The 27,454-nt window shown below is 47.3% G+C and overlaps 1 protein-coding gene across 5 annotated transcripts in view; it reads right to left on the bottom strand.

Moving 5' to 3' along the window:
* ube2o (ubiquitin-conjugating enzyme E2O) overlaps window positions 1-27,454 on the bottom strand; it is a 133,168-nt gene that overhangs the window by 72,422 nt on the left and 33,292 nt on the right. For 4 of the 5 annotated variants that reach the window (XM_085964045.1, XM_085964047.1, XM_085964043.1 and 1 more), the window contains exons 2-5: window positions 16,369-16,431; window positions 10,616-10,726; window positions 8,374-8,471; window positions 6,749-6,812 (exon numbers count right to left, since the gene is read on the bottom strand). In XM_085964045.1, the coding sequence (XP_085820171.1) occupies window positions 6,749-6,812; window positions 8,374-8,471; window positions 10,616-10,726; window positions 16,369-16,431 (336 nt within the window). Of the gene's footprint in view, window positions 1-6,748; window positions 6,813-8,373; window positions 8,472-9,862; window positions 10,093-10,615; window positions 10,727-16,368; window positions 16,432-27,454 lie in introns of those variants that run through there. The other variant, XM_085964046.1, reaches the window with a different exon arrangement.

Genomic DNA, 27,454 nt, shown 5'->3' with positions numbered 1-27,454 from the left:
CAGTTCAGAGAAGGTTCACGAGGTTGATTCCAGAAATGAAGGGGTTGTCTTATGAAGAAAGGTTGAGCAGGTTGGGCCTATACTTATTGGAGTTTAGAAGAATGAGGATCTTACTGAAACAGAAGATTCTGAAGGGGCTTGACAGGGTAGATGCAGAGAGGATGTTTCCCCTCGTGGGGGAATCTAGAACTAGGGGACATAATTTCAGAATAAGGAGGCACCCATTTAAAACAGAAATGGAGAAATTTCTTCTCAGAGTGAATCTTTGGAATTCTCTTCCCCAGAGAGCTGTGGAGGTTGGGTCATTGAATATATTTAAGGTGGAGATCGACAGATTTTTGAAAGGTAAGGGAGGCAAGGGTTATGGGGAGCAGGCAGGGAAGTGGAGTTGAGGCCAAGATCAGATCAGCCATGATCTTATTGAATGGCGGAGCAGGCTCAAGGGGCCGAAATACCTACTCCTGCTCCTATGGTCTTATGTTCTTATGAATTCCCACTCTCACCAAATTCCCACTGTTTACAATGCACTCAGTTAACTTAGTGCGCTGTGCCCGAGCTCAAACTCTAGTTATGTGGAGATACAAAGACCACTTCCACTGGAGCAGAGAAGGTAGAGAGATTTAATAAAGATTTTTAAAATTATAAAGGCTTTTGATAGTCTTTCCCCATTCACTATTTCCTCTGGTTAGGATGTTAGTGACGAGAGGTGATCACCAAGAGCGATTAAGAGAAATTTCTTTATGCTGGGTTGCTGCTGCATAGAGCGCCTTGCAACAGGGTTTGGTTGAATAAAGGCCAGTGTCAAAGGAAAATTAGATAAATATTTGGAGCAGAGGAAGGTGCAAGTTTTGGGGATAAACCAGGCCAGTGGGATTAGCCAAGAACTGGTACAGACATGGGCTAAATTGCTTCCTCCTGTGCTGTTAAATTCCACGGTTCTCGGGATGATATTTTTAGGGGAGGTTACATGTGCTACGCAGTGAGTGGGCCACAATCGCACAGAAATGTTCTTCCCATAAATAATCAATCCAGTCCTCCCTCAAATCACCCCCCCTCAACCAACATAGATAATCCAAACATGTGCTGCAAAGATTCCTCTGCATTTTCTAGCCTGGTCTGCTCTATTGCCATACACTGCCCCCCACCCACCCCCGGCCTTCTCTATTGCCATACTGATACGCTTATCAATTACTCCATAAAAGGCGATGAATTAGGAAAGTAATGAAAAGGTTTTTATTAACTAAAGAACAGAGCATGCCTCTCGTGGACGACTGGTTCCAAGAAGGAAGTGGGTTGCCGGGCAGCCACTTTTATACCAGGTCATGTAGGCGGAGCCAGCTGAGGCATGCATTGGTACAGTGAGTAGCAAGAGGTAACAATGTGCAATAACGATAACAGTAGTGAACGACAGTGAAAACAATAACAGTGGTTTACCACATTCACCCCTTGTTTAAAATAGAGTCCGGCGGGGTGAAGTGTACTAAAAGTTCGTGTAGGTAAGTCTATCAGGAGGCCTTGTATGCCGTCCTGATCGTCGTAGCAGCGGCGGCGGTGGTGCAGTATCCAACGTCGAGTCTGGTGTCTGAGTGGTCGACGAAGGGTCCTGGGGCTCCGGCATGCCGTCTACAGGGGTTGGGTTGGGAGAAGTGGTGGATAGTAACGGTGGTGATTCAGGGGCGCCCGAGGGTGCGAGGTCTCGTATGGAGACCGCGTCCTCCCGCCCGTCTGGGTATGCCACGTAGGCATACTGGGGGTTGGCGTGTAGGAGGTTCACCCTCTCGACCAGGGGGTCCGTTTTATGGGTCCTCACGTGCCTCCGCAGTAGGACGGGCCCAGGAGAAGTCAGCCATGTCGGTAGCGAGGTTCCCGATGTGGACTTCCTGGGGAAAACGAACATTTGCTCATGAGGGGTGGCATTAGTGGCAGTACAAAGCAGTGACCGGATGGAGTGGAGCACCGCAGGGAGGGCCTCCTGCCAGCGAGAGGTCGGAAGGCCCTTAGATTTTAAGGCTAAGAGGACGGCCTTCCAAACCGTCGCGTTCTCTCTTTCCACCTGGCTGTTCCCCCGGGGGTTGTAGCTGGTGGTCCTGCTCGTAGCAATACCTCTCGCGAGCAGGTACTGACGAAGTTCGTCGCTCATGAAAGATGAGCCCCGGTCGCTATGTATATAGCTAGGGAACCCGAACAAGGCGAAGAGGTCATTCAGACATTTGATGACCGTGGTACTGGTCATGTCTGGGCAAGGGATGGCAAACGGGAATACTCATCAACAATGTTGAGGAAGTACACGTTGCGGTCAGAGGAAGGGAGGGGGCCCTTAAAGTCGATGCTCAAGCGCTCGAAGGGGCGAGTGGCCTTGATCAGGCTTGCTGTGTCTGGCCTATAAAAATGCGGTTTGCATTCGGCACAGGTTTGGCAGTTCCTGGTCATAGTCCTGACCGCCTCGATGGAGTAGGGCAGGTTGCGGGACTTAATGAAGTGGCAGAATCTGGTGACCCCGGGGTGGCAGAGGTCGTTGTGGAGGGTCCGCAGTCTATCAACTTGCGCGTTGGCACATGTACCTCGTGATAGGACATCTGGGGACTCAGAGTTTCCCGGGCCGGTACAAGATATCGTAATTGTAGGTGGAGAGTTCAATTCTCCACCTCAAGATCTTGTCTTTCTTGATTTTGCCCCTCTGCTTATTATTGAACATAAAAGCAACTGAACGCTGGTCAGTGAGAAGGGTAAATCATTTTCCGGCCAGGTAATGCCTCCAGTGTCGCACCGCTTCCACAATAGCCTGGGCCTCCTTTTCGACAGAGGAGTGTCGAATCTCGGGGCCCTGGAGGGTCCTTGAGAAAAAGGCCACGGGTCTCCCCGCCTGGTTAAGGGTTGCAGCTAGGGCGAAGTCGGATGCATCGCTCTCCACTTGGAAAGGGATGGACTCATCCACTGCGTGCATTGTGGCCTTCGCAATATCACTCTTGGTAAGAGTGAAGGCTGCACATGCCTGTGTCAGGGGGAAGGAGGTGGACTTGATGAGGGGTCTGGCTTTGTCCGCATAGTTGGGCACCCACTGAGCATAGCAAGAGAAAAACCCCAGGCATCTCGAGTGCTTTTAGGCAGTGGGGGAGGGGGAGCTCCATAAGGGGGCGCATTCTGTCGGGGTCGGGCCCGATGACTCCGTTCTCCACTATGCAGCCGAGGATGGCAAGGCGCTTGGTGCGAAACATACATTTCTCTTTATTGTATGTTAGATTCAGCCGCTGGGCCATACGGAGGAATTTCACTAGATTAACGTCGTGGTCCTGCTGGTCGTGGCCGCAGATGGTGACGTTATCCAGATAGGGAAAGGTGGCCTGCAGCGCGTTCTGGTGAACCATCCGGTCCATCTCCCTTTGGAAGACCGAAACCCCGTTGGTGATGCCGAAGGGGGCCCTAAGGAAGTGGTAGAGGCGGCCGTTTGCCTCGAAGGCAGTATACTGGCGGTCCTCATGGCGGATAGGGAGTTGGTGGTATGCTGACTTAAGGTCAATGGTGGAGAATACCCTGTATTGCGCGATCTGGTTGACCATATCAGATATGCGGGGAAGGGGGTGTGCGTCCAGCTGGGTGTACCGGTTTATGGTTTGGCTGTAGTCGATGACCAGGCGGCGTTTATCGGCGGTCTTAACGACTACAACCTGGGCTCGCCATGGGCTGGTGCTCCCTTCGATAATGCCCTCCTTCAGGAGTCGCTCCACCTCAGCGCTAATAAAAGCTCTGTCCCCGGCGCTGTACCGCCTGCTCTTGGTAGCGATGGGTTTACAGTCGCGGGTGAGGTTAGCGAACAAGGGAGGGGGGGGACTTTGAGTGTGGAAAGGCTGCAAGTGGTGCGCGGCGGGCGATTTAAAAGCTGTTGGTTGCAGACTGAGTGGGGGAAGGGGTCCACCGTATGCCAATGTGACACTTTTGATGTGGCACTGAAAATCCAACCCTAGCAGAACGGCAGCGCAAAGACGGGGCAGGACAAGAAGTTTAAAATTTTTATATTCGGTGCCCCTAACCGAAAGGGTCACCACACAGTAGCCGCCGACGTCCGTTGAATGGGACTTGGACGCCATAGAAATCCGATGGCGCGTTGGCAGGACCGTGAGGGAGTGGCTACGCACCGTGTCGGGGTGAATAAAACTCTCCGTGCTCCCGCTGTCAAACAGGCAAGTAGTGGCGCGGCCGTTTACCGTAATGTCCATCATGGACCTGGACAGATGATGAGGGAGGGCTTGATCCAGCGTGACGGAGGCCAGTGTATGGCTGAGTGAGCTGCTATGGTCGTCCGACGAGACAGTGGTCGAGTCCGGGGACAGATTGGCGGTTGAGTGCGGCGGGCAAAATGGCGGCGGCCATGATTCTGATCCCCACGCGGTCGGAGGTGCACAAAATGGCGGAGAAGATGGCTGCCCCCACGGTTCACACGCGACGCTGCTGGCGTTGGTGTAATGGCCTTTCTTCCCGCAGCCAGAGCAGGTAGCGGTCTTCGCAGGGCAGCGCGCTCTAGGGTGTTTTAACTGGCCACAGAAATAGCATTTTTGGGCCTGGTTACGGGACGTCGTTGCAGTAGTTGGTACTGGGGGCGGCGGTCCCAGTTGCTTTCAGGACATCGCTGCAGTAGTTGGTACCGGGGGCGGCGGTCCCATGTCCCAAGGTCGCGATGACCATGGCGCGGCCCCGTTACGTGCATATGCTTCGAGGTTTCGGTGGGCTGCATCTAGCGATAGCGCGAGGGCTACGGCCGTCTTCAGGTCGAGCTCCTTGCTTTCGAGCAGTCTCTGCCGGGAGTAGTCGGACTGGAGGCCCTTAACGAAGGCATCACAGATAAGTCCCTCCGCGTGCACCGCAGCCGTTACCGCCTTACAGTCGCAGTCCCTGCAGAGTGTCTGTAACACCCGTAAAAATGCATCTACCGATTCCCCCGGTTGCTGCCTGCGGGATCCCAGGAGGTGTCTGGCGTAAATCGTATTCACTGGGCGCTTGTATTGCCCTTTTAGTAGGCCGAGGGCCGCCGTGTACGTAGTAGCGTCCCGGATGAGTGTATATACTTGAGGGCTCACCTGGGCGGTCAGAACTTTTAATTTGTTCTCCTCCAATGTCACGGCAGAGGCTTCTAGGAAGGATTCAAAGCAGCTCAGCCAGTGTTCGAAATTGGTAGATGAACCCGCCGCTTGAGGGTCGAGGTCCAGGCATGCTGGTCTGAGGGCTCGCAGCAACGCCTGCTGGTCTGAGGGCTCGCAGCAACGCCTGCTGTTGTTGCTGCTCAGTTCCGGACATTTTACTTTTAGTTAATAAAATTGATACGCTTATCAATTACTCCATAAAAGGCGATGAATTAGGAAAGTAATGAAAAGGTTTTTATTAACTAAAGAACAGAGCATGCCTCTCGTGGACGACTGGTTCCAAGAAGGAAGTGGGTTGCCGGGCAGCCACCTTTATACCAGGTCATGTAGGCGGAGCCAGCTGAGGCATGCATTGGTACAGTGAGTAGCAAGAGGTAACAATGTGCAATAACGATAACAGTAGTGAACGACAGTGAAAACAATAACAGTGGTTTACCACACATACACTGCCACCCCCCCCAACCCCTGGACTGCTCTATTGCCATAAACTGCACCCCCAACCCACCCCCGGTCCGCTCTATTGACAAACACAGCCCCTTGGTCTGCTCCATCTCTCTACAGTGGTCTCCTCCGCTGCTTTTTCTTCTTTGGCCACTTCCATGTCTGGAAGTTTGAAAACTTCAGCTTCAGCTTTTTAAACTTTCTGGGAGGGAGGACGCAACAGCGGAAACCTGATTAATGCAAAACAGCTACACTCTCATTGCTCTAAATCCACAAGACGGCACTGCTTTTTCAAACCCTCGAGGCCTAAGAAGTTTAAAGAGGAGGCTAAAAGTTGGCAACTTATTTACTACCTGAAGGCAGCAAGGACTAATCATCGTTAATGCTGAGAGAGACATGAAGCCCACTCACGTGCGTTTGTGGGTCTGCGACAGGTGACACACTGGGCAAAATTCAATCACAGACCAGCTGAGCCCAGTGCACTGGAATCCACGAAACCATCAGGATACCAATTCCAGATCATCAGATATAAAAAGGGATGTGAAAAGCGTAATAAACCCTGGGCCATTCTTTGCAAACTCCCAAGTGGGATTAATGTAATGATAACTTGTACACATTATAAAGAATTAACATGGACTTAGGGGACATATTGGCTGAGAATTACCAGAACATCCCATTAGAATGGGAGCTGTAGCTTCGCCTTCGTAAGAGCTCCATTTAAATTCAAATTGGGGAGGGAGTAGGGAGTCCATAAAGCAGCCTGGAGCTCCTTCGCTCTGGCACACAAGTTCCATGCACAAAGACAACTTCAACAGCTTTGGACTCCAGATCTTTAAAATTCTTGGGCCTAGACAACTGAAAAAGACTGCTCCAGACTGGGAAAATATGACCAACTAGAGAACAATCTTTACCAATCCTCCAGATGTGGGAATTCAAGAACCTACAAGTTTTCAGGCTTAAGGGAAGGGGGTAAATTGTTAGAAGGCATGGGCAGCAAAAGAATTAAAATACACGTACACAACCACTCTAATCACAAACACTTCTCGATGCTGGTTAAGCTCACTAGTTTGTCAATATTCATTTAGAAACCATCAAATCCACAAAATTTTGTCTAATAAACATGTTAGCATGAGCATTCCCACTGCCCATACAGGCGACAACTACAAACTTACCGAGTCGCTGACATGGGGACAAAGATCAATCAGCTTACTGCCATCACTGGTACTCATTGAACACCTGAGAGAGGAAAAGACTGTCATTCAATACATTCAGCATGGACTGTATTGGTACAAGGGGGACCCACACAATATACCCGATCTAAAAATATGGCAACACAGTATATTGGTGTATTTGTAAATGTTGTACAGTTAAAGGCAGGAGATACTGGCAACATGGGGTGGTGGGGAAGAGGAAGTAAAACAGAATAAATCAGATATAAAAACATAACAAGCACCAGTTGTGGCTCAGTGGGTAGCACTCTTGCCTCTGAGTCAGAAGGTCGTGAGTTCATGTCCCACTCGAGATTCAAGCCCATAATCCAGGCTGACACTCCCAGTGTAGTACTGTACTGAGGGAAAGATGCACGGTCGGTGATTTCGTCTTTCCGTTGAGACGTTACGAGGGCCCCGTCTGCCCCCTCAGATGGATGTAAAAGATCCCACGGCATTATTTTGAAGAACAGGGGAGTTCTCTCCAGTATCCTGGCCAATACTTAACCCTCAACCAACATCACTAACAGATTATCTGGTCATTTATCTTATTACTGCTTGTGGGATCTTGCTGTGTGCAAATTGGTTGCCATGTTTCCTACATTACAACAGTAACTACACGTCAGAAGTATTTCACTGGCTGTGAAGTGCTTTGGGATGCCCTGAGATCATGAAAGGCACTACAGAAATGCAAGTTTGTTGGTTACAAATTCTAAATATTTCTGTAAAGTATTTCCCACATCTTACAGTCTTTGATTATGCGACATGCAACTCTGCTGCATTGAGTGGGGAATTATAGAAAATAGATTTCCTCAACCTCCCACATTTTAAGGGTTAATTGAAAGGAAAGATAAAAATCCCACTAAGTGAAACATTTATTCACACCTCCAGGACAGTGATAGCATGGTGTCAAAGATATACAATTGGAAGTTCATAGGCTACTAGATACATCGGAGCTCCTCAAAGTGTGCCGTTTTAAACAGAAAATAGTGCAACTTTAAAAAAAAAAAAAATTTGCAAAAATTCTCCCTTCTCACTGCCAAAGGGATCAAACTCCTTGCTGTGTTCAGTAAGTGCCGGATGCCCTCCAATACTTAGTTCAACTTACTACCTAACAGCACTGAGAGAGCACCTTCATCACACGGACTGCAGCGGTTCAAGAAGGCTCATCACTTTCTCAAGGGCAACTAGGGATGGGCAAGGAGGGGCAATATATGCTGGCCTTGCAAGTGATGCCTATATCCTGAGAATTAACTTTTAATTGATTAAAGTGGTTCTATTCTATTGACATCAGTCAAGTCAGATATTCACACGTGCACTTGACCAGAATGGGTCATTGGCTACAGATTAGGAGCAGGAAACCTGAAATATTTCTATTGCTACCCCAGTCGAGAGCTGCAAATACAGCACAGACCAGAGATTGAATCTGACGTTACTGTCGGCACAGCTCAGAACTAACTGGATAACATTTCTAGTAAGTAATTAGGCTCATTATAAAATCAAATCCAGGGACAAGTCACTCTTCCCATAGTCCCATTTTACACCCCCATATAATGTACGCAATTCAAATGAAACGGATGAAGTGATACCTGGCTCCATTTGATAGTTTTAAGATAAGCTGGGCCACGATGTTGTCAACTTTTCCTAGCCAGCAATCGAAGGCTATGTAGTCACCATAGACAAATGGCTGAGAAAGAACATTTGGTATTAAATAGTTACATTTAAATAAGGAGTCAGCTCTGGCTTAGCATTAAAACCTGTTTTTTTTTTTTAAATGCATTTTGCAACAGAGAAACAATTGTGCATTCCAAAAGTAATTTGCTGGGTCACCAATGTTATACGAAAGCATGCGTTCGCATACAAACAGATGTTCAGCTCGTGGCATAGCTTCTGCAAACTCAGTGACAGCACCGAGGGGTCTTGGAATTTGCAAGCACTGGGGTTAGCAGGAAGGGGCTACACAAACAGCATAAGAAATGCCTGCAGCGCAAGACCAGAAAGATTAAAGTTAGAGCAGAAAAGGAAAACATTTGCAGGGCTGTGGGTAAAGAGCAGGGGATAGCGCGTTCAAAGAGCCGACAGGCACAATGGACCGAATGACCTCCTTCGGTGCTATATGAAACAGCAGAGAAGGGGCTCTGACTGATCATGACTAGAAGCTCCACAAAACTAAAAACTATAGGTTCAGGAGGAGGAAGAGGCAGAGAAAAATACACATTTAAGAAAAGTTCCTCCAATGGGAGAGGAAGATGTGGGTTTGGAAGCAATTAGAATGGTTCTGGGGGTGAGGGTGCACTTTGGGGGCAGGGGGGAAAGAAGGGTTGCTAAGTGAGAGAATATAAGGGGAGGGAGAGAATGGTTGTGAAACGTTCATGACTAAAGCACAATGAAGAGGGATTTCTCAGGGGTGGGGGCAGGCACCGATAAGTCAAAGTGGCAGTGGCTGGAGGGGTGATGCTGGTGTTCATGGCAGTTTTGTGGGGGGTTGGGGGGGGGGGGGGGGGGGGAGGAAAAATAATTCTTCAAAGCATTTTTGGAGCAGTGGCTTGGGGTAGTGAGATGATGAACACCATTCCCCCAGATCATTGCTGAGAAACAAGCAATCTTTCCCTTCCTCAACAAAACAGTGTTTGACAGTGGGACTGGGACCTCAAGGTCCAGATGAAGACCGTGGGGAGAGGGGCAGGAACTCCATTATTTAAAAATGCACTGGCAGCAGTATACATCTTATACAGCCTTCCCTATATTTTCTTCTCCTGCACAGGATTTTTTTTAAGAAGCACTTGGTGCTGAAGGAATTCTAAATGCATTCCAGTAACACAGCTTTGTTCCACTGGGGCTGAGCTTTGGGGCTCAGGACAATCGCAGAGGCAGATGTTTGGGTTGGGCCATTGGGCAGGACTCTGCTTGGCTCAACACGGTGTGCAGAGGTTGGAGTGGTGCAGCAAGACTGCAGTGGGGGATAACCAGCATTGGGCCACAGGCCTAACTTTAGCAGCTCCAAACAGCGTGGTTCTGTGGATGTCTCCTAGAAATGGAATGGGGAGATTCCAGAAGAATGGCAACAGTGACACTTACCTTCGAGAAATCAGCTGAAGAAATGGATTAAGTGAGTTTAATCAAGTGAGAAAAGGGTGGAAAGTTTCACACGGTGACATTTCAATGTGCATATATAATTCTGCTAATGTCAGTGTATGCTCCTTAAGGCTACAAAGTTTAACAGATGAGGAAACATTGGATGAGTTCATTCAAAGGTTAACGGCCAATCGGAATGGAAATCAGAACGCTGGCTCAGTTTGCGGAAAGGCTCTTCAGAACCCACAGACACCGGCTTTGCTATTTTGATTCCTGGACATTTTTCTGTAAAATGCAAATATATTTTTGTTTAATGGAACAAGAAACAAAGTTTGATACATTAAAATTCTTGCCCAAGCCATCTATTTCAGATAAAAGATGAAGAAAATCATAATGTGAATCTAAAATAATCAGTAAACTAAACAGAATGGTTGACATTATTTCCTGAAGGAGCATAAACACCGGCATAGACCAACTGGGCCAAATGGCCTGTTTTGGTGCTGTGAATTTAATATAATTCACACTGTAAATTTAAACATATTGTGCTGCATCAATTCAACATTATACATCACAACTAATGACTTCTTGCACGCGCCTAGTTATTAAGTGAAGGGCTGTTCTACCCACAGGCGAAACAATTATCTGAAAAGCTTCCTCCTAAAAGCAGTGTGAGGGGAAATCCTCATTTCTAGAAATACAAAGCAACACAAATATTAGCACCAAAAAAAAAAATCTCACAGCTGCCCAATCACGCACCCAAATATGCTGCAAGTCTCTGCTGTTGACCGGGTGAAGAATGTAATTTGTTCCCAGAATCTTCAAGGTGCACTCCATATTCACATCAATCACTGTTCCACACTGATTATCCTATAAAAGATGCAGACACAGATTGAATAAAGTCCACACCATTGTAACATTTTATTTGTCCAAAATGTTTAGTCATGCTGGGTGCAGATCTCTGCAATCGAACAGAAGCCATAATGAGCAACATGAGAAAACATTAACTGCTATTTCAATGATCTCATTTCATAAAAATAAAAATCATGCAATGCTTACAAGCCCAGTTTGTGTTTTCAGGAAGGCAGCTAATCCTAGCATTGCAAATTAATTAAGCCTAACACTACTAGCTCCACAACTGGAAAGTTTCAGAGTAAGAAGAAAATGGACCCTTTGCAAACCAGAGAGTCTTCATAGTGATCAGGAGTGGGGTCCTGCCACAGGATTTCCTTCTGTAGCCCATCAACACTAAGGCTGGTTATAATGTCCTATCCCCGTCTCAGAGCAAATCAATTCACTCGGTACAGACCAGGGATCAAACATGGGACCTTCCAGTCTAGAATCAGAATGATACAGCACCGAAGGAGGCCATTTGGCCCATCGTGCCCGTGTCTAGTACACGTTTTCAAAATAACACAAGAAATAGGAGCAGGATTAAGCCATTCGACCCTTCGAGCCTGCTCCGCCATTCATGTTCTAACGCAACTCCATCTTCCCACACTATCCCCATATCCCTTAATATGTTTAAATGTCTTAATCTAAATGTACACTCTCGGGAGCCGCAAGCCTACATTTCGTTGTACTGCACTTGTGCACTAACAATGACAATAAAGTTGATTATTATCCAAAAATCTATCCATCTCTGGCTTGAATATACTCAACGACTGGGAATCCACAGCCCTCTGGGATAGAGAATTCCAAAGATTCACAACCCTTTGAGTGAAGAAATGTTCTCATCTCAGTCCTAAATGGCTGACCCCTTATTCTAGACTCCCCAGCCAGGGGAAACATCCGTTCAAGCCCTGTAGGAATTTTATGTTTCAACGAGATCACCTCTTATTCTTCTAAATTCTAGGGAATATAGGCCTAGTTTCCTCAATCTCTCCTCATAGGACAATCCCCCCATCCCAGGAATCAGTCTGGTGAACCTTTGTTGCACTCCCTCTAAGGCAAGTATATCCTTCCTTAGGTGACGATACCAAGACTTTACACAGTACTCTAGGTGTGGTCTCACCAAGGCCTTATATAATTGTAAGACAGACTTCTTTACTCTTATACTCCAATCCCTTTGTAATAAAGGCTAAAATACCATTTGCTTTCCTAATTGCTTGCTGCACCTGCATGTTAACAGAGTGATTCGTGTACAAGGACACTCAGGTCCATGAATACCAACATTTCCCAATCTCATCATTTTAAAAAAATTCTGTTTTTATTTTTCCTACCAAAGTGGATAACATCACACTTCACATTACAGTATATTCCATCTGCAATGTTCTTGCCCACTCAATTAACCTGTCTATATCCCTTTGCAGCCTCTCTGCATCCTCCTCGCAACTTACTTTCCCACCTAGCTTTGCATAGTCAGCAAACTTGGATAGATTACACTCGGTCCCCTCATCCAAGTCATTAATATAGATTGCAAATAGCTGAAGCCCAATCACTGATCCTTGCGGTACCCTACTAGTTACAGGCTGCCAGCCCGAAAATGACCCGTTTATTCCTACTCTGTTTTCTGTCCGTTAACCAATCCGCAATCCATGCTAATATATTACCCCCAATTCCATGAGCCCTAATTTTGTGTAATAACCTGTGTGGCACCTTGTTGAATACTTTCTGAAAATCCAAATATATTACATCCACTGGTTCCCCCTGATCTACCCTGCTAGTTACAACCTCAAAAAACAAATTTGCCAAACAAAATTTCCCTTCATAAATCCAAGTTGACTCTGCTCAATCTATTACAGGTTGAATGTCCCGAATCCGGCGACCTCGGGACCGAGGCAGAGCCGGTTTTCGGGTTTTTCCGGACTTCAGAACGTGTTTCTGATGTCCGAAGTCTGGAAATATTGCAACCTGGGCTCGGGCATTTCTGGACTTCGGACATCAGAAACACATTGAGTCCGGAAATGCCTGGGCCCGGCTGGCAGCGGAAACAGGGTATCCGGATTCCGGAACATTTTTACGGATTCCAGACGACCCTGCCACCAATCGTCCTGGAGTCCGGATTCCCGATTTTGGGTGCTCAACCTGTATGATTTTCTAAGTGCCTTGTTACCACATCCCTAATCATAGATATCAGGCTAACTGGTCTATAGTTCCCCGTTTTCTCTCTCTCTCCTACCTTTCTTGAATAGCAGGATTACATTTGCTACCTTCCAATCCGTGGGGACCGTTCTAGAATCTGGGGAATTCTGGAAGATCAAAACCAATGCATCCACTATCTCTGTAGCCACCTCTTAAAACCCCAGGATGTAGGCCATCAGGTCCAGGGGATTTGGCGGCTTTTAGTTCCATTAATTTCTCTGGTACTATTTCTTCACTAATACTAATTTCTTTAAGTTCCTCACTCTCACCCTTGGTTCCCGACTATTTCTGGAAATTTTGAGTATTTCTTTACTGTATGCAGTTTCCTTACTCTCCCCATTATAACTTCTCCTGTAGTTTACTCTCATTCTATTTTTTCCTCGATCAATTTCTAGGCCAAGGAACCATAGAAATCTACGGCACAGGAGGCCATTTCATAGATAGAAAGTTACAGCACGGAAAGAGGCCATTTCGCACATCGTGTCTGCGCCGGCCAACGAAGAGCTATCCAGCCTAATCCCACTTCCCAGCTCCCATTTGCCATTTTTCTGCCCACCTGCCAGCCCATTGATACCTTCCTGGAGTCCACAACTATCTTCCTTCACTATCAACCACACGGCCAATTTTTGTATCATCTGCATCATGCCCCTTACATTGAAGTCTAAATCATTGGTTTATACCACAAAAAGCAAGGGACCTAGTACTGCACCCTGTCGAGCCCCACTGGAAACAGCCTTCCAGTCACAGAAACACCCAACCATTACACTTTGCTTCCAACTTGCCACTTTCTTGAATCACATGAGCTTTTACTTTTTTGACCAACCTGCCATGTGGGACCTTGCCAAAGGCCTTGCTAAAATCCATGTCGACTACATCAAATGCACTACCCTCATCGAACCCTCCTTTACTGAATTCCAAGATCCTCCCAATCCTCAAGCTTACTACTCTTTGGCCACATTAAAGCCTCTTCCTTTACTCTAAGACCATCTTTAACTTCTCATTAGCCAGAATTGGACTATCGGATGAGGGTAGCTGAAGTAAACGTTGGTCCCTTAGAGGAGGAGACTGGGGAATGAATAATGTGGAACGGGGAAATGGCAGAGACTCTGAACAAATATTTTGTATCAGTCTTCACGGTAGAAGGCACTAACAACATCCCAATAATGGATAATCAAGGGGCCACAGGGAGGGGGGAACTAAAGACAATCACTATGGAACTAGTAGTTGGTAAAATAATGGGACTAAAAGATGACAAGTCCCCTGGACCAGATGGCCTGCATCCCAGGGTCTTAAAAGAAATGGCTGCATTGGTTGCAATATACCAAAATTCCCTGCACTTCCCTCATCCACACACCTAGTCACCCCCTCTCAAAATTCAATCAAATTGGTTAGACATGATCTCCCCGACAAAGCCATGCTGGCTATCCTTGCCTCTCCAAGTAGAGACTAATTCTGGCCTTCAGAATTTTTTCCAATAATTTCCCTACCACTGATGTTAGGCTCACTGGCCTGTAATTCCCTGGTTTATCCCTACTACCCTTCTTGAATAATGGTACGTTAGCTGTCCTCTGGCACCTCCCCTGTGGCCAGAGAGGTTCTGAAAATTTGTGTCAGAGCCCCTGCAATCTCCTCTCTTGCCTCACACAGTGGGATACATCTTGTGGGCCTGGGAATTTATCCACTTTTAAGCCCGCTAAAACTGCTAGTACGTACCTCCTCCCTCTCAATACTAATTTGTTCAAGTATATCTCAATCCCCCTGCCTGATTTCTATGCCTACATCGTCCTTCTCCATAGTGAACACAGATGCAAAATATTCATTTAAAACATCACCTACTTCTGGCTCTACACACAGATTGCCACTTTGGTCCCTACTCTTTCCCTGGTTAACCTTTTGCCCTTAATATACTTATAAAACACCATGGGATTTTCCTTTATTTTGCCCGCCAGTGCTTTTTCATGCCCCCTCTTCGATCTCCTAATTTTTTTTTTTTTTTTTTTTTTTTTTTTTTTTTTAAGTACCCCCCTGCACTTTCTATACTCCTCTAGGGCTTCCACTGTTTAGTCCTTTGTATCTGCCAAAAGCCTCCCTTTTTTCCCCTAATCTATTCTTGTATATCCCTTGACATCCAGGGTTCCCTGGGATTGTTGGTCCCACCCTGGACCTTTACGGGAACACGTTGGCGTTGTACTCTATTTTCTTTCTGAAAGACTCCCACTGCTCCGATGTGGATTTTCCTACAAGTATCTGATCCCAGTCCACTTTGGCCAGATCCTGCCTTATCATATTAAAATCGGCCTTCCCCCAATTAGAACCTTTCTTTCCGGTCCATCTTTGTTCTTTTCCATGACTACCTTAAATCTCACCAAATTATGGTCACTGTCACCAAAATGCTCTCCTACTGACACTTCTACCACTTGCCTGGCTACATTCCCTAGAATTAGGTCCAGTACCACCCCCTCTCTTGTAGGACTTTCTACATGCTGGCTCAAAAAGCTCTCCTGGATGCACTTAAGAATTCCTCACCCTCTAAGCCTTTCACACTCTTTGACTATCCCAGTTAATATTGGGGAGGTTGAAATCCCCTATTATTTGTACACTTCTGAGATTTGCCTACATATCTGTTCCTCTATCTCCCCCTGACACGGGCCTAGAGTACACTCCCAACAAAGTGCTTGCCCCCTTTTTGTTTTTAAGTTCTACCCATATGGCCTCATTAGAGGAACCTGCTAAGATATCATCCCTCCTTACAGCAGTAATTGACTCCTTGATTAATAGTGCAACACCCCCTCCTCTTTTACACCCCCCTCTGTCTCGCCTGAAGGTTCTATACCCCAGAATATTAAGCTGCCAGTCCTGCCCCTCCCTCAACCATGTCTGTGATAGCAACAATATCATACCTTCAATTCATCTGCCTTACTCGCAAGACTCCTTGCATTAAAATAAATACCATCCAGCCTTGCCATACTCCCTTGTGCCGTTACATATTTGCTGCCTTCCAGGCTGACTTGGTTTTTCCTCTATATTTGGCTGTGCATCACCCCCTATAGCTCCACTCCGTATCCCATCGCCCTGCCAAGTTAGTTTAAACTTCCCCCCCCCCCCCCCAACAGTACTAGCAAACCTCCCCGCAAGGATGTTGGTCCCGTTCCGGTTCAGGTGCAATCCGTCCGACTTGTACAGGTCCCACCCTCCCCAGAAGCAGACCCAGTGATCCAGGAATCAAGGGATATGGAGATCGGGCGGGAAAGTAGAGTTGAAGTCGATGATCAGCCATGATCTTATTGAATGGCGGAGCAGGCTCGAGGGGCCGTATGGCCGACTCCTGGTCTTATGTCCTTATGTGAACACCTGCAAGAGGAAGGAGGTTAGTAATGCTCCAGGCCGCACTGGAGAAAACAATATGATGCACACGACAAGAAACTTACAGCATTTGGGCCCATACACCGCACCAAGTCACGAGGCATCAGCGAGCGGTCTTCTAGTTTCAGCTATAAAGGAAAAACTAAAGAAATTTACTGCACTGAACATCACGTGTAACTGAACCTGTACAGATTAATCCATACTGCATTACAGAAATCACATTTCAAGCCAATAAAACTGACCAAAACAATGCACCGCCTTTGAGCCGGCAATGACAGCCAATGGAATTTTTTAAATTATTTTATTCGTTTATGGGATGTGGGCGTTGCTGGCATGGCCAGCATTTATTGCCATCCCTAACTGCCCTCAAGAAGGTAGATACAGTAATGCCAAACTCACCATCTCAAATCATGAGACACTTTAAAAATAATGAGATTTGGTAAGAAATTATGAGTTGCTTCCCCCCACCCCCCCCCCCCCCCAAAACATAAAGCAATATAGACTGACAGACAGTTGGTATATAAACCTCATTAGTGGCTTTATTTAATCTTCAACAGGTCACCGCTCTTGACAAAAACTATATTAATGCATCTGAAAGTGCTTTACAAAAAACCTTTTTAAAAATCCTACCCGTTATCACCACCCTTCACCCGGTGCCTAACACAACCACCACGCAATGCAGTCACTGCAGCTGCCAACCAAAGATAAGTTTGGGAAAAATAATGAACAACACCCTCCCATGGAGACAGGAGGCACAACCAGTGGCGGCAGCTCGCCCCCAGGACCAATTTCTATTGATCCTCGGGCCTCTTGCTTCAGAGGCGCCCCCCCGCCCATGTTATAAAAAAAACCGGGTCCCTGCCGAGAGCGTGGCCCAATCGCCTGCGGCTCAAAGTGCCAAATACCGGGCACCGAGGAGCATGGCATTTGCGATCTCGAACTTAAGCGAAGCACCGAACCGTTTCACTGAAGCCCTCCTCGCTTGTGCTACCTGCTCCTTCAAGGGCTGCTGTCCAGCTCCAGTGCCACTAATCTGCTAACACACTGCATACAGGCCGAGAAAGCAGACAAACATATGCAGGGCTGCTGCATTTACCACTTCGCATGCACGGCCAGGGTAAGGAGATGGTGGCCGGAAGTGGAGGTCAAATTGCTGTTTGGATGGTGAAAGTGAGTACAGTGTATTTTTGGCAAACGCCCTGAAGTCGAAAAAAAAAAAATCACAACTTTTTTTGTTTAAGAGTCAAGTCTTGAGATCGCGAGTTGGTCTTTATTTTCATTCAAAATCACGTCTCACTTGGCAACTCTGGATATCACGCAGCAATGCAGCTAAGGTGAGCATTTATCTAAAGTGATTAATTATGTGCAATGCAAGTGTAACAGCAAACATTACAGGTCAGTGCCATGTGAGGGGAGTGGAAAAGAAAGATGGAGCATTCACTCCAGATAACGCTAGAAATGAACTGGTAATAAAAATTTAGCCTCTACTTTAACCTAATGCATAAACACTACATGTTCTCATCCCAGAATCAGTCCTTGAACAAAGTTGACAAGCTGTTGGTAAAGACCAATTGAAACCAGTACATTGCAAGCAGAAAACCCCAAATTCTGATCGAGTGACGAGCAATTGCTGCCTTAGTACTTTAACATAAGCATTTCTCTTCTTCTGAGAGTAATTAACCAAACACATCACCCAGGAAACCTGCAACAAGGAAAGTAAATATTCAAAAGGCAGAGAGGAGTCATGAGCTGAAGAAACAGGCAACAGTTGTAGACCAGGAAGGGAAAGCAGAGAGGAGCAGGAAACCTCGTACATCGGAGTCTGTGATGGGTACAAGATTGGAGATACAGGGAGGGGAACCAGAAGCAACAGCGTAGCAGTGTGGACCAGAGGAACAAAGAGAAAAACAGAATAGGCGAGTGTCAGTGGTGGGAGATTCAGTTATTAAAGGGATACACGGCCTTTTTGCAGCAGTGACCATGAGTCCCAAATGGTGTGATGCCTCCCTGGTGCCAGGTTGTAGGTCATAAGCCTGAGCGAGCGGACTACCTGCAAGGGAGACAGTCGGCAACGAAGGAGTGACGTCAGAATTCAAAGGTGTCGCTGGCACAAGGGAGCTCAAGGTGAGTATAGGGTGAGTATTTGTGGTAAGTTTTTTTTTGTTCTTGTTTTCAGTATATTTCTGCTAAGTAGTTCCTAGCCTATCTAATAGAGGGAGGTGCTGATTGGTGGGTAGCTGTTGAGTGTTTTAAGTTTATTTCTGCTAAATTACCTCCATAGTCTGGTAAATAGAGGCATGGCAGGGTAGCTCAGTCCCGTGATTTGAACATCCTGTGTCATGTGGGATATCCAGGGTGCTTCTTGCGGCCTGGACGACCACGTGTGCAGGAAGTGTCACCAACTGCAGCAACTCGAGCTCCGGGTTTCGGAGCTTGAGCAGTAGCTGGAGTCACTACAGTGCATCTACGAGACTGAGAAATACTTGGAAAGTACATTTCTAGGAGTGGTCACCCCACAGCCTCAGAATGTGCAGGCAGAGAGGGAATGGGTGACCACCAGACAGAGGAGGAGGACAAGGCAGGTAGGGCAGGAATCCCCAGAGTGCATCTCGCTCGCTAGCCGGTTCACAGTTCTGGAAACTGGTGGGGGTGATGGCTCCTCTGGGGAGAGCAGCCAGAGCCAAGGCCCCGGCACCACGGGTGGCTCAGCTGCACTGGGGGGGGGGGGGGGGGGGGGGAGGAAGAAGAGTGGAAGAACAATAGTGATTGGGGATTCATTGGTTAGGGGAACAGACAGGCATTTCTGTGGATGCAGACGTGATTCCAGGATGGTATGTTGCCTCCCTGGTGCAAGGGTCAAAGATGTCACTGAGTGGCTGCAGGACACAGGTGGTGGGGGGGGGGGGGGGGGGGGGTTGAACAGCCAGAAGTCGTTGTCCATATCGGTACCAACGACACAGGCAAAAAGAGGGATTAGGTCCTGCAGGCAGCATATAGGGAGCTAGCAGGGATTAAAAAGTAGGACCTCAAAAAGTAGTATTCTCCGGATTACTCCCAATGCCACATGCTAGTGAGTACAAGAATAGGAGGATAGAACAGATGAATGAGTGGCAGGAGGGAGGGCTTTAGATTCCTGAGGCATTGGGACCATTTCTGGGGAAAGCGGGACCTGTACGGGACCTCAACAGAGCCAGGACCAATATTCTTGCGGGGAGGTTTGCTAGTGCTTTTCAGGAGGGGGGGTTTAAACTAACTTGGCAGGGGGATGGTCACCAACATGTACGAGTGGAAGGGAGGAATGGGGTGCATGGAAGAGTGAGTGTGTTGGATGGTACTGGAGAGGAAGGTAGTGCTGGAGGCGGAAGTAGTACCATATTAGATAGGAGCAGACTAAGGATGACTACGAAAAATTCAACAATGGGTTTAGAATGCATGTACGTAAACGCACAAAGTGTGGTGAATAAGGTTGGTGAGCTACAAGCACAATTAGCTGTGTGGCAATATGATGTTGTGGCAGTAATGGAAACGTGGTTTAATAACAGTGAGGACTGGGCACTTAATATTAGAGTCAGAGTTATACAGGAAACTCTTTGTTATCCGGCACCGACGGGACCGGGATGGTGCCGGAATATAAAAATTCCGGATGACTGAGAAGGTTATCTATCAAGGCTATTTTTAACAAACAAAAATTTAGAAAATCAAGAAATGTGCAGTATACAGTAATTGGCGGATCGGAAGAGACATCCGGCAGCGCAGGAGTCAGGCTCCTGTTATTGAGGTGTTCGGACTTCCGACAGCGCCAAGAAGCCGAATAGTGGCAGTTTGGAGAACTACCCCCACTGACTGACTCAGCCACCACGGGAGACTCAGACTCGGCAACATTTCTGGTTATTGGTGTTGTTATTGGAGTATGAATTTTGCCAGTTAATAGAGAATTTTGGATATTTAGGTGTCGTTTAAACAAGAGTTTCGTGTACAGCACAGAAAGAGGCCCTTCGGCCCATCATGACCACACCGGCCATCAAGTCCTGTCTATTCTAATCCCATTTTCCAGCACTTGGTCCGTAGCCTTGTTTGCTATGGCGTTTCAAGTGCTCATCTAAATGCTTCTTGAATGTTGAGGGTTCTTGCCTCTACCACCCTTTCAGGCAGTGAGTTCCAGATTCCAACCACCCTCTGGGTGAAAAAGATTTTCTTCCAATCCCCTCTAAACCTCCTGCTTATCTTGAAACTATGCCCCCTGGTTATTGACCCCTCTACTAAAGGGAAAAGTTCCTTTCTATCTACCCTATCTATGCCCCTCATAATTTTGTACACCTCAATCAGGTCCCCCCTCAGCCTTCTCTGCTCTAAGGAAAACAACCCCAGCCTGTCCAGTCTCTCTTCATAGCTGAAGCACTCCAGACCAGGTAACATCCTGGTGAATCTCCTCTGCAATGCAATCACATCCCTCCTATAGTGTGGCGACCAGAACTGCACACAGTACTCCAGCTGTGGCCTAACTAGCGTTTTGTACAGCTTCATCATAACCTCCCTGCTCTTATATTCTATGCCTCGGTTAATGAAGGCAAGTATCCCATATGCCTTTTTAACCACCTTATCTACCTGTCCTGCTGCCTTCAGGGATCTATGTACATGCACACCAAGGTCCCTCTGATCCTGTCCTTCCTAGGGTCCTACCATTCATTGTGTATTCCCTTGCCTTGTTAGTCCTCCCAAAATGCATCACCTCACACTTTTCAGGGTTAAATTCCATTTGCCACTGTTCTGCCCATCTGACCAACCCATCTATATCATCCTGTAGCCTGAGGCTTCCCTCCTCGCTATTTACCACGCCAACAATTTTCATGTCATCTGCGAACTTACTGATCATACCTCCTACATTCACATCTAAATCATTCATGTACACTACAAACAACAAAGGACCCAGCACCGATCCCTGCAGTACACCACTGGACACAGGCTTCCAGTCACAAAAACAACCATCGACCATCACCTTCTGCCACTAAGCCAATTTTGGATCCAATGTGCCAAATTGCCCTGGATCCCATGGGCTCTTACCTTCTTGACCAGTCTCCCATGCGGGACTGTCAAAAGCCTTACTGAAGTCAATGTAGACTACATCAACTGCACTTCCCTCATCCACACACCTAGTCACCCCCTCGAAAAATTCAATCAAATTGGTTAGACATGATCGCCCCCTGACAAAGCCATGCTGACTATTCTTGATTAATCCTTGCCTCTCCAAGTGGAGACTAATTCTGTCTCAGAATTTTTTCCAATAATTTCCCTACCACTGATGTTAGGCTCACCGGCCTGTAATTCCCTGGTTTATCCCTACTACCCTTCTTGAATAATGGTATTACGTTAGCTGTCCTCCAGTCCTCTGGCACCTCCCCTGTGGCCAGAGAGGTTCAATTTGTGTCAGAGCCCCTGCAATCTCCTCCCTTGCCTCACAGCAGCCTGGGCTTGGGGATTTATCCACTTTTCAACTTGTTAAAACCGCTAGTACTTCCTCCCTCTCAATACTAATTTGTTCAAGTATATCACAATCCCCCTGCCTGATTTCTATGCCTACGTTGTCCTTCTCCATAGTGAACACAGATGCAAAATATGCATTTAAAACCTCACCTACATCTTCCAGCTCTACACACAGATTGTCACTTTGGTCCCTAATTGGCCCTACTCTTTCCCTGGTTATCCTCTTGCCCTTAATAATAATAATAAAACACCTTGAGATTTTCCTGTATTTTGGCTGCCAGTGTTTTTCATGCCCCCTCTTCGATCTCCTAATTTCTTTAAGTACCTCCCTGCGCTTTCTATACTCCTCTAGGGCTTCCACTGTTTTTAGTCCTTTGTATCTGCCAAAAGCCTCCCTTTTTTTCCTAATCCATTCTTGTATATCCCTTGACATCCAGGGTTCCCTGGGATTGTTGGTCCCACCCTTGACCTTTACGGGAACATGTTGGCGTTGTACTCTATTTTATTTCTGAAAGACTCCCACTGCTCTGATGTGGATTTTCCTACAAGTATCTGATCCCAGTCCACTTTGTCCAGATCCTGCATTATATTAAAATCGGCCTTCCCCCAATTTAGAACCTTTATTTCCGGTCCATCTTTGTCCTTTTCCATGACTACCTTAAATCGCACCGAATTATGGTCACTGTCACCAAAATGCTCTCCTACTGACACTTCTACCACTTGCCTGGCTACATTCCCTAGAATTAGGTCCAGTACCACCCCCTCTCTTGTAGGACTTTCTACGTGCTGGCTCAAAAAGCTCTCCTGGATGAACTTTAAGAATTCTGCACCCTCTAAGCCTTTCACACTCTGACTATCCCAGTTAATATTGGGGAAGTTGAAATCCCCTATTATTTCTGAGATTTGCCTACATATCTGTTCCTCTATCTCCCCGACTGTTTGGGGGCCTATAGTACATTCCCAGCAACGTGCTTGCCCCCTTTTTGTTTTTAAGTTGTACCCATATGGCCTCATTAGAGGAACCTGCTAAGATATCATCCCTCCTTACAGCAGTAATTGACTCCTTGATTAATATTGTGACATCCCCCCATCTGTCTCGCCTGAAGGTTCTATACCCCAGAATATTGAGCTGCCAGTCCTGCCCCTCCCTCAACACCTTCAATTCACCTTCAAAGGCCCTCCTCACCTGTCACGGAGTTGAAGTCTCCGAAAGCGGCCACGGTGCCCCGGGCCTCTTCCCCCGCGCATTCAGGAGGCGCGGGGGGAGGGGGGAGAGACAGACAGACTGTGGGGGGGGGGGGCGAGTTAGACGCCGCCGCACCCGCCTTTACTAAGATGGCGGCGGTAGCGGCGCTCGGCTGAGGCCTGCCCCTGCAGCCTTCACAAAGATGGCGGCGATCGGGGGCCGCTTGTTGACTGGGGCCGGGAGGTGCCTAGCTCGGGCGTGGGTGCGGAGGAGAGGCCGAGGCTTCGAGGCCTACCTGGAAAAACGGGGAAAGGTAGGAAAATTAATGAGATTAGATAAAAGATTTAGAAAGTAATTAACTTTTTTTTTTTAAAAAGAATGTGTGTTTTAAAAGCAAGGTTTTTTTTCTTTTTTTTAAAGACGCAGAAAGCGGGAAAAAAGGAAAAGTTTGGAATCAAGATGGCAGCGACTCACCTCGGTTCAGAACGATAAGGCCCACCCACACACGCACCGATTGGTCGACCGTCAGGTCACCGAAGCGTAGGATTGGTCAATCGTCCCGTCACTCGACCGTAGGAGGGCCCGGCCGCACGCGCCAGGAACCCGCCGTACGATTGGTCGACCTCGATGTCACTCTATCGCTAATGAGATGCTAATGAGCGGAATGTTGAACGTTTTTTGGATACCGCGGGTGCAATTTTTGTCCGGCTGAAACGTAAATACGCCTATGACCGGTCCGTAATCGTAAGCTTTCTTTTGACTTGACGCGCGTGTAGGTACGCTCTATAACTTGCAAATGTATAGAGGACAGACAGACAGAGGTCGTTTATATATATATAGACTAGCTGAAGTGCCCGGCGGTGCCGAGGCTTTTTCAGGGGGGGCGGGCGGGGGAGGGGAAGGGAGGGCGGGGGAGGGGGAGGGCCCCCCCCCCCCCCCGGCCCGAGCGGAAGACCGCCGATTGCGGCTGTGCGAGACGGCCGGGGGGGCCGGTTGCAAGGGTGACGCTTGACGCTCAGCAAGCCCCGCCCCCCGGCCAAGCCAGAGAGAGACGCCGCGTCTCAGCTCCTGCTGCGCGCGCACCCTAGCGGCGCTGGGCTGAGGCTCGGCCCTCCAGCCTTCGAGTGGGGCCAGGAGGTGCCTAGCTCGGGCGTGGGTGCGGAGGAGACGCCGAGGCTTCTAGGCCTACCTGGAAAAACGGGGAAAGGTAGGAAAATTAATGAGATTAGATAAGTTAATTACTTTCTAAATCATTTTTTAAAAAAACAATGTGTTTTAAAAGCAACGTTTTTTTTTAAAGATGCAGAAAGCGGGAAAAAGGAAAAGTTTGGAATCAAGATGGCGGCAACTCACCTCGGTTCAGAACGATAAAGCCCAGCCACACACGCACCGATTGGCCCGGCGGAACACGATTGGTCGAGCTCGAGGTCACTGTCGCTAATGAGCGGATAATGAGATGCTAATGAGCGGAACGTTGAAGGTTTTTGGGATACCGCGGGCGCGATTTTAGCCCGGCCGAAACGTAAATACGCTTAAAACCGTCTCGGAAGCGCAAGCTTTCTTTGGAGGTAACGCGCGCGTAGGTACGCCCTATAACTTTCAAGTGGACAGAGAGAATGACAGAGAGAATGACAGAGAGAATGACAGAGAGAATGACAGAGAGAATGACAGAGAGAATGACAGAGAGAATGACAGAGAGAATGACAGAGAGAATGACAGAGAGAATGACAGAGAGAATGACAGAGAGAATGACAGAGAGAATGACAGAGAGAATGACAGAGAGAATGACAGAGAGAATGACAGAGAGAATGACAGAGAGAATGACAGAGAGAATGACAGAGAGAATGACAGAGAGAATGACAGAGAGAATGACAGAGAGAATGACAGAGAGAATGACAGAGAGAATGACAGAGAGAATGACAGAGAGAATGACAGAGAGAATGACAGAGAGAATGACAGAGAGAATGACAGAGAGAATGACAGAGAGAATGACAGAGAGAATGACAGAGAGAATGACAGAGAGAATGACAGAGAGAATGACAGAGAGAATGACAGAGAGAATGACAGAGAGAATGACAGAGAGAATGACAGAGAGAATGACAGAGAGAATGACAGAGAGAATGACAGAGAGAATGACAGAGAGAATGACAGAGAGAATGACAGAGAGAATGACAGAGAGAATGACAGAGAGAATGACAGAGAGAATGACAGAGAGAATGACAGAGAGAATGACAGAGAGAATGACAGAGAGAATGACAGAGAGAATGACAGAGAGAATGACAGAGAGAATGACAGAGAGAATGACAGAGAGAATGACAGAGAGAATGACAGAGAGAATGACAGAGAGAATGACAGAGAGAATGACAGAGAGAATGACAGAGAGAATGACAGACAGAATGACAGACAGAATGACAGACAGAATGACAGACAGAATGACAGACAGAATGACAGACAGAATGACAGACAGAATGACAGACAGAATGACAGACAGAATGACAGACAGAATGACAGACAGAATGACAGACAGAATGACAGACAGAATGACAGACAGAATGACAGACAGAATGACAGACAGAATGACAGACAGAATGACAGACAGAATGACAGACAGAATGACAGACAGAATGACAGACAGAATGACAGACAGAATGACAGACAGAATGACAGACAGAATGACAGACAGAATGACAGACAGAATGACAGACAGAATGACAGACAGAAATGTGCCGATTTATATATATAGATTAAGGGCATGAGGATAACCAGGGAAAGAGAAGGGCCCATTAGGGACCAAAGTGGCAATCTGTGTGTAGAGCCAGAAGATGTGGGTGAGGTTTTAAATGAATATTTTTGCAGCATTTGTGTTCACTGTGGAGAAGGACGATGTAGGCATAGAAATCAGGCAGGGGGATTGTGATATACTTGAACAAATTAGTATTGAGGGGGAAGAGGTACTAGCGGTTTTAGCGGGCGTAACAGTGGATAAATCCCCAGGCCTTAATGGGATGTATCCCAGGCTGCTGTGTGAGGCAAGGGAGGCGATTGCAGGGGCTTGGACACAAATTTTCAGAACCTCTGGCCACAGGGGGTTACCAGAGGGCCGGAGAACAGCTAACGTAGTACCATTGTTCATGAAAGGCAGTAGGGATAAACCAGGGAATTACAGGCCAGTGAGCCTATCAGTGGTAGGGAAATTATTAGAAAAAATTCCGAGCAACAGAATTAGTCTCCACTTGGAGAGGCAGGGATTAATCAAGGATAGTCAGCATGGCTTTGTCAGGGAGAGATCTTGTCTGACCAATTTGATTGAATTTTGAGAGGGGGTGACTAGGTGTGTGGATGAGGGAAGTGCAGTTGATGTCGTCTACATGGACTTCAGTAAGGCTTTTGACAAAGTCCCACATGGGGCACTGGTCAAGAAGGTAAGAGCCCATGGGATCCAGGGCAATTTGGCACATTGGATCCAAAATTGGCTTCGTGGCAGGAGGCAGAGGGTGATGGTCAAAGGTTGTTTTTGTGACTGGAAGTCTGTGTCCAGTGGTGTACCGCAGGGATCGGTGCTGGGTCCTTTGCTGTTTGTAGTGTACATGAATGATTTAGATATGAATGTAGGAGGTATGATCAGTTAGTTCGCAGATGACATGAAAATTGGTGGAGTGGTAAATAGCAAGGAGGGAAGCCTCAGGCTACAGGACGATAGATGGGATGGTTAGATGGGCAGAACGGTGGCAAATGGAATTTAACCCTGAAAAGTGTGAGGTGATGCATTTTGGGAGGACTAACAAGGCAAGGGAATACACAATGAATGGTAGGACCCTAGGAAGGACAGAAGATCAGAGGGACCTTGGTGTGTATGTACATAGATCCCTGAAGGCAGCAGGACAGGTGGATAAGGTGGTTAAAAAGGCATATGGGATACTTATATTCTATGCCTCGGCTAATGAAGGCAAGAGCAGGGAGGTTATGATGGAGCTGTACAAAACGCTAGTTAGGCCACAGTTGGAGTACTGTGTGCAGTTCTGGTCGCCACACTATAGGAAGGATGTGATTGCATTGGAGAGGGTGCAGAGGAGATTCACCAGGATGTTACCTGGGCTGGAGCTGGAGCGCTTCAGCTATGAAGAAAGACTGGACAGGCTGGAGTTGTTTTCCTTAGAGCAGAGAAAGCTATGGGGGGACCTGATTGAGATGTACAAAATTATGAGGGGCATAGATAGGGTAGATAGAAAGGAACTTTTCCCCTTAGTAGAGGGGTCAATAACCAGGGGGCATAGTTTCAAGGCAAGGGGCAGGGGGTTTAAGAGGGGATTTGAGGGAAAACTTTTTCACCCAGAGGGTGGTTGGAATCTGGAACTCACTGCCTGAAAGGGTGGTAGAGGTAGGAACCCTCAACATTCAAGAAGCATTTAGATGAGCACTTGAAACGCCATAGCACACAAGGCTACGGACCAAGTGCTGGAAAATGGGATTAGAATAGACAGGGC

This window comes from Somniosus microcephalus, chromosome 21 (genome assembly GCF_052327205.1).
Source record: "Somniosus microcephalus isolate GS21.2 chromosome 21, FLI_Smic_1.0, whole genome shotgun sequence".
Lineage (NCBI taxonomy): Eukaryota > Metazoa > Chordata > Chondrichthyes > Squaliformes > Somniosidae > Somniosus > Somniosus microcephalus.
The sequence above is the reverse complement of the archived record's forward strand: the minus strand, read 5'-3'. Positions and strand labels throughout refer to the sequence as shown.